Source organism: Caretta caretta, chromosome 1 (genome assembly GCF_965140235.1).
Source record: "Caretta caretta isolate rCarCar2 chromosome 1, rCarCar1.hap1, whole genome shotgun sequence".
NCBI classification, from domain to species: Eukaryota; Metazoa; Chordata; order Testudines; family Cheloniidae; genus Caretta; species Caretta caretta.
This window is the reverse complement of record NC_134206.1, coordinates 223476369-223490239: the sequence shown is the minus strand read 5'-3', so window position 1 is coordinate 223490239 and position 13871 is coordinate 223476369. Positions and strand designations below refer to the sequence as shown.

The following is a 13871-nucleotide window of genomic DNA, read 5'->3' as shown; positions in this document are numbered from 1 at the left end:
GGGCCCTGTGGATTGCAGCTGTCTACAGTGGCTCCTGGAACAGCGGTGTGACAGCTCCGACTCCCTGGGCTACTTTCCCATGGCCTCCTCCCAACACCTTCTTTATTCTCACCACAGGACCTTCCTCCTGATGTCTGATAATGCTTGTACTTCTCATTCTTCCAGTAGTACGCCTTCTCACCCTCAGCTTCTTGCACCTCTTGCTCTCAGCTACTCGCAAGCACCACAAACTGAAGTGAGCTCCTTTTTAAACCCAGGTGCCCTGATTAGCCTGCCTTAATTGATTCTAGCAGCTTCGTGATAGGTTGCAGGTCTTCTAATCAGCCTGTCTGCCTTAATTCTTTCCAGAAGGTTCCTGATTGTTCTGGAACCTTCCCTGTTACCTTACCCAGAGAAAAGGGACCTACTTAACCTGGGGCTAATATATCTGCCTACTATCACTCTCCTGTAGCCATCTGGCCTGACCCTGTCACAGTAGACACACATGAACTAGCTTTAATCTAGCTAGCTTGGGTTCCAGAACAGTGAAGCAACAGCAGTGCGACCTTCAGTGCAGGCTGTACAAAGCCACCTAGAACCCTGGGTAGCCAGCACTGAAACTCACATAGCTGTGCTTTCACTGTTCCAGGACCCAAGCTAGTGAGATTGAAGCGAGCTCACATATGTAACCCTGAGCTGAATTACATTGCGTTGTTGAAGTGCAGACATATCCTATAACTGTAAGCCCTCAGAGAAAGGACCATGTCTTGTTTAAATACCACACACGCTGATGGTACTTTCGGAACCAATCATAGCGTGGAAGGTAAACTTCAGAATGGATGTATAGCTAAATCCAAAAGATTGGGGTAAAATTTTCAAAAGCACTTAAGTGACTTAAGAGCCATTTCTAGAGTGCTTATTGATTTTCAAGAGACGTGGGCTCCTAAATGCCTACGAGGCTTTTGAGAATGGAACTTAGGCCCCTAAGTCATTTGAGCACATTCAAAAATGTTACATTTAGGCACTGAGGAGCCTATGTTTCATTGAAAATCAATAGGACTTAAGCTCCCATGTGATTTTTGAAAACGGAATTTAAGCTCCTAAGTCATTTAGGTGCTTTTGAAAATTTTACCACAAAACATAAAAATGTCTGTCTTGCTGGATGTTCTTTTAGCATCATGAGTTACACAAGGCCACTACCTTTTTATACACTTCTACTGACACTTGCGCATCACATTTCCAACTTCCTCTGACAACACTAAACAGTTTGATCCGCACAAGAATATAAAGCGCTGGCTCTCCACAGAGGCAGACTGATCTTCTGAGTTGCACAGTGGGCTTGAAAAGTGACTAAGTGATGCTGCCTCCTCTCTAGGCCAAGGAAATCCTGTCATGGCATATTGTCACTGACTCTCTCCCTCTGTCACACAGGCTGGTAAAGGGATTCTGCAAACTGTCAAAGTCAATAATGATGCAGTAGCAGATCTGATTCCAGTAGATGTCGTCATCAACCTCATCCTAGCGGCTGGGTGGCACACAGCAGTTCACAGGTAGGGATGAGCACTTGTTTCTCAGATTGCTGGTAAGGTATTATGGCACAATATGGATTTTAATGGGACAGCAAATATCATCCAGCTTTTGTTGGTTACATGATACAGCAGCATTTGATTCCCAAGTTCAGTATCTTCTTTCCTGGGTGTGGTAAAGGCTAAAAGTGCTACAGAAGCCATGAAGACATATCCTGGGATGTGGAGGAGCTTCTTATGCCACTCTGCAGGAATCCCTTTGGTCAGTAAGATCATTATTTAGCACTTATAAAGTATGGGACATACACATGAATACATAGAACTGTAAAAATATTAATTAATCAAAGTGGGAATGGTGTTGAAAAGTTGAAAAGGCTGTCTAGTCTTCTAGACGCTCTTTAACCTAAGGAAAATTGGTGGAATACGGGTTTCAGAGGGTGGCTGTGTGTAAACAAGAGGGCAAATAAATATGACCGTGGGGGTGAGGGGTGGCAAGGAGGGAAAAATGTTAGAACCATCTGAGGAGTGTCCTCTGGATTCTATATGGGCTAAATCCTTACTCACAAAAATCTCCTATAGATTTTATTGGGAGTTTTGCCAGAGTAAATACATGAGTTTTCAGAATATGTCCCTTATATTTAACTGGTGCTCTCCTGCTTAGTATACTAAGTTCATGAGGCAGAGCTCACCTCCAGTTATACTCATTAATAACACTGTCCTTATTAGCCAGCTTACAACTGGGCACAGACTCCTACAGCCGGGGCAAGCCATGAATATGACATGAGCAACCCTTAGAAAAAGCCAATATACACCCATATGCCACATCATCACCTCTTTGAAGCAGCTGTGTTACACTGCAGAATATCAGCTTTCATTTTTAAAAAGTAAGTCTCCATCTGTTATGGTTGCAGAGAAAACCTTTAAAATGTGAATTGTGTGTAAGGGCTTGTCTACATGGGGAAGTTAAGGTAGGGTGTGACCTTAAATTGCTATACTTATACCAGTAGAACTCTCCGGGTTCATGCTACAACAGAACAGCTGGACCGCAGCAGTGCTTCACTGTAGACTCTACATATGACAATGGGAGGGATTCTCCCATCGGCATAGGTAATCCACCTTCCTGAGAAGCAGTAGCTAGGTCAATGGAAGAATTCTACATGAGGACTTAAGTTGGCTTAACTACACCACTCAGGGCTGTGGATTTTTCCATACTTATGTCAATGTAGTATAGACCAGGCCTCCATGTGGACATTCTTATTGCAATATAGAAGTGCCCTTTTCTGATTTAGCTTATATCATTTTGGAAGCAGTATAAGATAAGGTGAAAAAGCCACTCAGATGTTTAATATGAAGAGGTGTTATACTTGTATAATGCTTGCAGTTTAATTTTACTGATATGATTATACCAATGTAACTAGAAAAATCTCCCATTTAAACAAGTCATAACTGATTCAGAGAAGAGTCTGCAGAGAGCCTTGAACAACAGCTCTGAGGATTTTGAACTGTCCTACTCATCTCAGTGGGGTATTAATTCAGAGGCCCACTGATGATCATTTAAACGTCGATGCTTATGTAAAAAAGGAAAGGAGACTTGCATCTGCACAATTTACTGTAAGTGGTGTCTCATTATGGTGCCGCAAGTGGGTGGCATTTGGGACATAGCACCACTTCTCCCCACCCCCAGTCAAGAAAGATCCACACCCAGGATTATTGCAACTGTCCAAGTGCATATTCAAGGGGGAGAGAGGCACAAACACAAGGAGCCCAGCGGAGCCAGGTGGCACACTGTCATATTTTGAACATCTGCCCAATCTACTGTGAGTTTTTGTAATTCACATGGCAAAGCCTGTTTTGTGGGCAGGGACTGGAAAATACCAGCAACACTTTGTCCTCAGTATGGCTTTTGGATATGAGGGCTGAGGATTTACTTCCTCTCACTTCATCTCTGCAGGTAGAGAGCTCTCCCTGTAGTCATTGGCCGGATGGGATCCTTACTCACAAGCTATGACCAATGCCTGTTCCTCTGTGCAGTGCAAGCACAGATGGGAGACCCTAGTTTCTCTCTTCAGCAGTAACTTTTCTCCAGCTAACTACAGTCCTGAACCTTTAAAATTCTACTTCTTTTTCGTATTTCCTACCCTACATGGTTACAGCCATTAAATAACACAGTTCTTTAAAAAGGCAGCTCTTGCCAGATAAATGGAATTTTAAAACTCCAGAACTGTAATCACAAGGTGGTTCTTCTCTTGAGGTGTCAAGTTAAAGTCATTTAATTGTCCCCCTTTCCCAAGCAGTGCATTGAATCAGCTATTCATACGGGTGTTTTCCAAATGGATGTGGTGTTTCATAGATGGAATATTTTGTTTTGAAAAAAATTGCGTGATTTAAATAGGTAATTATGTTACAGGTTCATGTGGGGGGTATTAAAACCCAGTTCTTTGCCTGGTAAACGCACATGTATAAGGCACATTAAAGATTTAACATCTTTTCCCGTTTAACTTCTTGTTCTGACATTTAAATCTGTGTGTATTGGGAACTATGGTGTAAGCTTCATGGATTATTATAGAGGCCTAAGTAATTGTATGAAATCAATACAACACAAAAAAGAAAGAAAATATGAAAGCCAGTCTTATCCTTTATCCCTTGAGCCTAGGCTGAACAAAACCCACAAACAAGAGCCAGAATATGGGGAGCCAGAAATGAGCCTTAAAAGCAGTTTAGACTTTGCAGTTTCATTTTTCTCCTCATTCCCACCCAACAGCGACTGGCAAAGGAGAGGAGTGACCAGCACAAGCAAATGACAGCACAACGGCTCCAAGTCCAAAAAACAAATGCCACTCCCCTCCACCAGGGAGAAGCACCCTCCATAGAGTGCTGTCTTACCAGCAAAGCAGGAAGCAGAGAGAGCCCCAGAGCCAGACTTCCTGGGTCTGTGAGCTTCGAAACCCCAACCCATTCCCCCTCCAGGAGAAAGAAGGGCCTGTCTTACCACAGGGACTAGGAAAACTACACCTTCCATCATTCCCAAACTGCCTAATGCCTGCACCTAAAATAGTGGAGGGAGAAATGGCTCCTACTTGCAAACCCCCTTTCTGCTACTCTGGAGTGGAGTTTGAGCAGCGTTGCTTCTTCCCATAGCAACAGCATAATGCCCAAAGGTATTGAGAACCTTTGCCAATTGGTTCACACCCAGGTCTCTATCAAAACCAGCCACAATTATTACCCAACACTTCTCCCCAATCCAAGTCTTATCTGGAAGAAATGCAAACAGGAAGTGCAAACCAGGACCCCGAATACAGATTGGTATAAATTTGCTGCCAATTGTATGCAGTCATACAACAGCCATTTCGTACAAACTTACGACGGGGGGAGACAAACATCAGGATATCATGTTCCCGCTGATGAATGTGAGGTGAATTGTCAGGAAGTCCTTTATACTCAAGAGGTCCTGACCTGCTTCACTGAAACCTCAGTATACCACAAACCTAGACCTGTACAAGGCAAGCGTGGAGGGGTATCAGTCACCATATTCCAAATGTAAGAGAAGCCACCTGGCCAAGAAAAAATAGAGAGAGGATCCAGTCATTCTGCAAATCCAAAGACCAGTTATACATGGTGCATTATGCTAATCTATAGACTGCAAAGAGCAAAGGGTTCCGAGAGGGACTGCCTGAGTTGCTGCCTGATATGTTAATGAAGTCCCCAAGACTTATTATCCTGAGATCTTTCACATCCATATTGACAACTCAGATACAATAGCCCCAAGCCTTTTCTGTATATTTTCCACTCTCTGTTTTTGACAAGTCATCTTTGGACCTGGACATGCTGCCAGTCATATTTTAGCTTGATTTTAGACTTGGCTTGGATACAGGGGACACAAGAAACTGCCGTTATCCTGGACTGACCACAACTTCCCCCCAGGCTGAGATCAAAACTGACCTAATGTACAGGCAAGAAGGAACCATAACAACAGTTGGCCTCAGGCTCAGGGACTGAGTTAATTTCCACAACACTATTGTAGATAATGCCTCACCACCAAAAAAGATCGCAGAATAGAAAATCTAACCCATCACTATGATAACTCATTGGCCACCTCTGTAACCAAAGTGCCCTTCTCCTCTACAGATCTCCTTTGTTTCTTTGATGTGCTGAAACAAAAGCAGCAGGTGGAAGGAAGCTGAGCTCTTATGTGTGTGGCATAAAACTTGGGCAGATGCAGACAGACACCAGTACAAGGAATTCTTGTGAATCTATGGACTACTTGTGGAAGAAACAAACAAACAAAAAAATTCCACCTCTCCTTCACCACAGCAACAGTAGTTAAATCATACTCTACTGAACTATTCTGGACCATGAATTGTCGTGTTAATGGGGAATGTTCTCACTCAGCCCCAAAACTCACCATCTCCTGTTGCAAAGAGCTATCAGTCTACTTCTCATAAAACATCACCAACATCAGAGAGGTGCTGCTGGGACACCATGTACTGTACATTGGCCTTTTCCACCGTAACACAAAACCATCCTCCTCTGAAGCCAGCCCAGCTCACAACAGGAAGTTCTAGAAATACAGGAGAAAAACTGAGCCACCACCTATGGTTCTGATCTAAATTCTCATTGACTCGTCAAAGAGTGTCAAGAGCATCTGGGACTCCTACTAACTGAGATACCTATATCTTCACTGAGGAGGAAAATCCTGCAACCCCCCTATAGTGTGTCATAATCTGGCAAATACTTAAGAAGCCATCCCTTGACATAATCAACCTCTGTAACTACCAGCAGGTATCTAACCTAACTGAGAAGCTCTCCAGGTGTCTCCTTCAACTCTTCCTAGGTGCTAACAATATCTTTGACCCCTCCCAATCAAGCTTCAAGCCAAGATATGGAACAGAGAGAGTCCTCTTAGCACTGATGGATGAACATCCTTTAGCCATGGACGAGGGCCCTTCATCTACACTTGTAGTGCTGGACCATGATACCGTCCATCTGATGTCCTGCTTCAGACATGCAGCAGGGATTACTAGGATCATGCCACGATGACTTCAGTCATTCTGCTCAGATCGCAACCAGAAAGGCATGACTGATTTCTGCTCCTTCATCTGCAGAGCTCACACCTTTGGAGTTCCTCAAAGATCTGTTCTCTCGGCCACTCAACATCTATATGAAATCACAAGGGAGACTGATCAGCATGAACTACAATGCCAACAATGAGCAGATAACACACAGCCCTACATTACCTTCTCATCAGCTGAAAACAACACCATTTCTCATCTATCCAAGGCCTTGGTTGCAATCAGCAATTAAATGAAGAACAGTCTCCTGAAGCTGAATCTTGGTAAGGGAGAAGGAAGCACTTCCAAGAACTCCTCACCTCTATAACAACACCCTTCACTGAAGGCATTTGTCCTCAGATTAAGTCACTACTGCTTCAGTATTCACCCGATCTCCTCACTGCTTCTGGATGCCAGCCATGGCAGTGAAAAAAGTCTTTTTCCATCTTCTCCTGGCAAGAAAACTAGGCCTCCTCTTGTCAGATTTGGAGTTAACTGTGGCAATTCATGCATTTGTGACTATTAGGCCATATTCCTGTAATTCTCTGTATCTGAGTATGAAACCAAAGAATTTAAAATGCTGGTTCAGATCACAGTAGCCCATGTGCCCATCAATGCATGGCTGCTGAGAGCACATCACTCCACTTTCCTGACTGATTCCCTGTTGAATACCTGGTGAAATGTAAGATTTCAGTCCTCCTCTTCAGAGCCCTCTGTGGAATTCACCCACGTTACATGAGTGACCACTTTACCCCTGTGTGACTTGAATGCCCTATGACAACCACATTCCACTGGAACAAGAGAATTGTCAACCTCAAGTGTGAAACTCATGAATACAGAAGGTAGCGTGTTCTCAATGACTGGCTTATGAACCTGGAACTCACTCTCCAAACAGATCAGGATGACCATGAACTTCAGTATCTTCAAAGCATAATGCCGTACTCACTTTTTTGACCTAGCCTTCCCACAGTGACACCACAACCAAAAATTAAAAACAAATAGGTAATGCTTTGCAAGGAACACAGAAAAGAGAAAGAGATTTAGTTTATATGTACATTTCATAATTTTGGGAGGAGGTTAGATACCATAATGATGGGCATTATGTAAGAGCCTAGATAGTGCATGGCAAGTTGTAGGACAAAGATAAACTGCTTACTTGATGTGCTTTTTATTTTACGAAATAAGAAACACTTTAAATAATCAATGTAAGTATAGAATGTATTTAAACAGTGACTGACACAAGCTGGACAGCTTTGAAAAACATTCTCTTTATGTATGTCCGGGGAAATAGTCAGGTTTTACCTCTAACCTGTCAAAATGGGTAAGAGGGTTTTTTTTAAAGCACCTAAGTGATGTAGAACCCAAACTCATCTCGACACTTTTGAAAACTTTACCCAGTATATTCACGGTGGTGACTGAAATGAGTAACCCCAGGCATGGAGCAAGTTGGTGTTATTCTAAGCAGAAGTGTAGCACTAGATGAGGTCTTCAAGGCAGTAGGAAGGTGCAGAGATGCACTGCCCACAGGGAGCATTTAGTATGTTGCTATTTATCTTGCAGATGAGAAAACTGAAGCACAGAAAAGTTAAGTGATGTATCCCCACAGCTACACAGCTGGCTTGATTCTTATTGATGCTAAAGCCCTGTTACACCACTCGGACAGTATAAGAGGCCTTCAAGGAAGCATAAATTACATTTATGGCCTCTATACGCTGCCAGCATGATGTCAAAAGGGCCTTAATGTAACTGAGACTCAGGCCTGAAGACTGTGTAGCAGAGCTGGACTATAACTCAGGTCAGTTCCCTTTCTTACCCACGCTCACTACCCCTAAGGAGAGGCCTAATCCCCCTGTCCTTGCGTTTGCTACATGGCAAAAAGGAGTTGGAAGGAAGACTCATTGCACCCTCTTCATCTCCTTGTGCACCTGTGCATAGCCAGTCATGAGCAGGCTCATGGTAAATATAATATGGAATAGCATAGTCTTCTCCAATGTAATTTCTACACAATAACACTGCTAAATGCAATAATCTGCAGCTGACAGTGTGGGCTAGGATGCAATTTATTAAACAATTCCTTACCCTGTAATTTAACTATGGTTTTTCTGTGGTTCCCTTGTTTAATGCCTGTGGGACTCAAAAGCAATTACAGATTATCATTACAGACTTCATTTGGCTGGCAAAACCACTCCATGTTGAAATGAGATATTTTGTGGCATGTAAATCTGAAGGGAGAGTCTGAGCATTTCTAACATTCATTTCTATTATCTACCCAGTAGCCTTTGGGGTGTTTCATGCCTTTGTTTATTAGTGGTGCTGCTATATGGCTTAATAAAAAAAAAATCAGAGATCAAGAAGGTCACTATCATTTCTGATCAGGTGACATTCTACAGGAAAACCTTACCTTGAAATACATCAGAGAAATGTGGACTTTATCACAGAACTTGCAACCTCATTCCAGGTTTTGATTCTCTCTCTCCCATCTGGGTAAATGAAACACATTATTTTGGGGAAACTGGGGAAAATGCAAGAATTGCCCCAAGTCACCACTGGTTTTTTTGATCTAGCAAACGTGGCATCTTTCAAGTAAATGATTTTTAAAGCACATCGTGTCTCCCTGACTTTGGCTTGGTGCTTGGACAAATGAGTTACAACACATTAAGAGAAACTCTGCAGTAAATAAAAAACTGCTTTTATTAATACTTTCCTTTATTGTTTTCATAGTTTGTTTAATAACTGATGTATAGATAATTTATCTCAAGCCAAATCTGTTATTTATTGATTGATTGCATAGACTACCTAGATTCACTGCCTGGATTTGATTAATCTTCATTTTTAATTGTATTTTGCATTTATATATAGGATGAACCTTGTTTAATGTCCTCGTTTTATGAGCTGTTGACTTTCATGCTTCATTATAAGGCTTTGTGTGGCTTGATGTATTCTTGCCTAATGGCTTTCACATGTATGTTAAATTAAGATTTGTTGTTTGTTATACATGCACTTATTGTAGCCCCTGCAGTCAGGTTTCCTGGGCCTTGGTGCACAATGCATCCTTAGGGCTTAACCCCTTCCTGCCCACGCTGTAGCAGGGTGGACAGGAGGCGGTTAGGTTATGTCGGTGTCCAGCAGCAGCCTGGAAGTGTTAGCTGTCTTTCGACACTGTGTGGACAGGAAGAGACAAGCTGCTTCCAGCCACAGGGGTCAGGGGGGAGAAAAGAAGAGATGAGCTCTGCAAATACATGGGCCAGGTCATCCCTTTCCTCTCCTCCACCTCCCCTGTGGTTGGTAGCAGCTCCTGTCCCTTCCCTCCCGCACAGTGCCGAAAGGCTGCTGCTGGCCACATTCTGGTGTGAACCCTGGCAGATATCTGGGGAGGGGGAGCATGTGACTTTGTGTGTGTCCTTCCCCCCCCCCCCCCCATGTGTTGCCTCAGGAAGACACGGCACCAGGAACTGGGAGAGGCAGAACCATACCAGGAGCCCAGCCAGGCATGGAGGGCGGAGTGCACCATGCGGGGAGGGGAGGGGAGGGTCAGTCGTGACAGAGACATACGGGAGTGTGTGTGTGTCACCTCTCCCCATGTGTGTGTAGGAGGATGGGGTGTGTGTCGCCCCTCCCTGTGTGAACCCTAACGCCTTAAAGATAAGAAGGTAAATAAAAATAATTCAACTACGCAGTATTTCTTTTTAATGGGGGCTCAGTCAACTTGATGTTAATTTGAACATCTGTACTGCATAGTTCTGATTGATCGCCTTTGACCTCGCTAGAATACGAGTAATTTTACCAGGTGCCCCATATTCAGCATAGGGAAATATGGTCACCCTACAGATAGGCAACTGTTGGAATTTTCAAAAGCACCTAAGCAAGATAGGCACCTACTCCCACTGAAATCAGTAAGAGGCCTAGTGTCCTTGGCTAACATTTGCCCTCCTCTCACGACTGTGCTGTTTGGTTGTCATGCTTCGCCACAGATGTAGCTGCATTTCATTAGTGCTGTATGTTGTGTATAGATTTAAAGCATTTGGGGATGAAAGACCCTATGTACAAGTAAGATATTTTTATTTTTAGAATGTGTTTTGTTTGATTATTTATTATCTAGTTAGCTTGGATTAAACTATATAGAGATAAAGTCTACTCTCATTTGTACCTAACTATCTCCACTGAAGGCAGTGAAATTACAAAGCTGTCCCATAAACTGAAATAGTACAGTGAGACGTAATTGCCATATTTCAGTTAAAGTATTTCTTGCTCCCATTCTCTTGTCCATGATTTTAAGCCCCACCTCAAGGTAACTGGATAATTTTTTTTTCTGTTTTCTTTCCACATGTTTAAATTTCCTTCATTCTTCACATCATGTATTTTCCAGACCAAAAACAATGATGGTGTACAACTGTACAACAGGTGGAATCAACCCTTTCTGCTGGGGAGATATAGGTAAGTTCTAACTAAAGCAAGAAAACAAACCATCAGTGGGGTTCCAGACATGGAAACAATGGTCCTGGTTTTAGCTGACAGACTCAGTAGCAGCAGCCTGACCCTCAACATGTGGACCCTCAACATGTTCACTGTAAAGGGAGTTCCACATGTTGACCCTTAAGTGCTTTGCTGAACTTTTAAGGTTGTGAAGAAAGGAGTAGGAGGTCATGACTTCAAGTTCCATGGGAAGATGCTATAAATATCCAGACCCAAATTTCCTCTTTTTTGCTTTATTGTGTTTAAATCCAGTTAGAAAACCCTTGACATGAATGATGTAATTTCCAAAGGCCGCTCTAATTATCAGAATAGAAAAAGTTAGTATACGAAGAGAAAATAAAATAGCCGTTTCTTCATGTTTCTATGGCGCACCTTAAGCATACAGTCTTGAAATAGAAATGTTTTTGATTCACTTGAAAAGATGACCCTGGAAAGAACAGACTTAATTTAACAGAGTTTGCCTTTCATTGCAAAAATCTTGTCAATACAAATGTTGAAGCCATTTTCATGGCTATTTTGTTTTTGTTTTTTACTTTTGAGTGAAATGTTTTTAATCTGGCATGATGCTGAGTCAGAGACGATGGAAATGTAAGGATAAATCCTGAGGTCTTTACTCAGAAAAAATGCCACAGAAAGCCAAGAGCAGAATTTGGTCCATACTGTAGAGGTATCTTCAGCTACAGTATTGAAAATCAGCATAACCAGTCAGTATACTGCAGCAGAAACATATTGGGCCTGATTCTCCACTGCCTAGCACAAACTGTCTTCATACCGCTAGTCGAGATCAAAGCCTTCATAACACTCCTATTTGTCACCTTTTCTGTTTTATTTTCCGCATGTAATTTTATTAATGAAAATGCTGATAAATAAATGGATTGTACCTAATCTTTTCCTAGTACAGTGCTCATTAGTCTAACTAGGAACTTGGATTCATCAGACTGTGTAACAGAAGCTTGCATTTCTGATGGTTCAGCTCCATCCATTTACATCCAGATGCACAAGGCAAGCTTGTGCATGAGCAGTTCGGCTTTGTAAATGGACTGAGGGCAAAATTCTCTCTGATCCGCAGAGCATGATCTGTCGTGCATATTTTTCTGCCCAGAGCTGCCATTGAGGTCAGTGAGAGTTTGCATGGGGACTGAGTGCAGAATGTGCAATGGAAAGATTTACTGTAGATTTGGGAGCAGAATTTTGCCCTAAATGAAGCGGTACTGTTTCTGAAGTGGGTTTGAAAAGGGATTACTACATTAGTAGTTCAGGTTTACCACTTAAGTATTGTCTTCAAAAGCAAGTGCACAACTGGAATTTCCAAATGGTCTGCTTTCCATTTCCTATAAATAAGGATACACACTTTTAAAATGGCCTTTATACATGACAGACTTTCTGAACCTTTCTCTGTGTAACTTCCTATCTATCCTCTATGCTTTTCACGTTGGCTCCTACATTCCAGGACTTGTGGTGTGTACTTTTCATATACAGAGATTTTTAAGGCCAGAAGGGACCATGAAGATCATCTAGTCTGACCTCCTGCATAACACAAGCCATTGAACCTCACCTAATAATCCTTATTACAGGCAGGACTGGTAGCACTTCCCATTATTATACCCTATTTTCAGGTGCTTATAACCTTGTCAAAATTTAATTGTTTGAGCTGAAATTTCCCTTGTCAAATCTGGAAAATTAGAGTAAAAAAGGTCCAGCCATTTCCGAGAACGAAGGTAGGGGAAAATACATTGTTTTGCCTTTGTTAAAAAAAAATTGAGCAAACTTTTTCTTTGAGATCTTCCAGCATGCCCATGTTTTGAAGTAGGTAGTTGATCTTTGGAAGAGGAGTAGACTTTGTGTCATGGATGTCCCTTATACCATCCCTATAAAAATTGTCCCATAATTGGCTACAAATAGCCATTGAAAAATCACAGTTTAAACATGCTCAGTAGAGACCTCTTAGAGTTTAACCGTTAAAATCTCTGATGGCTCCATCTTTATTGAGCATGCTCAAACCTCTCACAGCTTCTAGTGCTGACCAGACAGCATTTGCACCACCCCACAGAGTGGCTGAGCATGCTTCCTCCAACCCTGAGTGATGGGGAGTCAGAAGGACTTTCCCTGTAATGACTGCTCCAAGTTGGGGTGGGGAACATGCTTGAACAGAAATCCTGGAAGTCTAAATCATTATCCCAATTTCACAGATAGGTAAACTGAGGCACAGAGAGTGACGTGACAAGCCTAGTCACCCAGAAGGCCAGTGGAAAACATAAGAGCTTCTAATGTTGACTGGTTCTTTTCCCTGCTACCCAGAATGCTCAGGTTCACAGACAGACTCTTTAGCTGAAGAATTATGTTTGTTTGTTCACTGCACCAGTGAGTGATCAGTCCCTCGAAACAGGGCACAGCATAGGGTTAAATGCAAGCACACACCCACATTCAGGTGCTCGCTTTAAATACATTGTTACAAAGTTATTCATTATATACTGTAGAGCCTCACTATCATGCCCTTCACATAGGGAATGTTGGGCTGTAGTTAGGGGCTGCCAGCTTCTCCAGCCCGGAGCTGCAGCAGTGGGCTCACAGGCCCTGGAGCCTCAGCCTGGGCAGAGTGCTCCTCCTGCCCCACAACTGGGACAGAAATCTCCTCCAGCCCCAGGCCCAGAGGAGCATGCTGCCCTCCGCCATGGCCCCGGGGCCAGAGGAGCTCACTCTGCCCCCGCCACAGCCCCACCACCACCTTACTATGATGAACTCCTGGCTATACAGAACAAATGGCTTGGATCCCCAGGGTTCATTATAGCAACAGTGTACTGTAGTGTATGAACACCTTTTCTGCCAAGTGCTAAGATTAGTTTGC

At 42.8% G+C, this 13871-nt stretch overlaps 1 protein-coding gene across 8 annotated transcripts in view; it reads left to right on the top strand.

Moving 5' to 3' along the window:
- The window catches only part of FAR2 (fatty acyl-CoA reductase 2), a 225639-nt gene that overhangs the window by 183051 nt on the left and 28717 nt on the right, over positions 1 to 13871 (top strand). For all 8 annotated transcript variants that reach the window (XM_048823960.2, XM_048823966.2, XM_048824020.2 and 5 more), the window contains 2 exons: positions 1411 to 1529; positions 10920 to 10987. In XM_048823960.2, coding sequence (XP_048679917.1) covers positions 1411 to 1529; positions 10920 to 10987 — 187 coding nt within the window. The remainder of the gene's footprint in view (positions 1 to 1410; positions 1530 to 10919; positions 10988 to 13871) is intronic.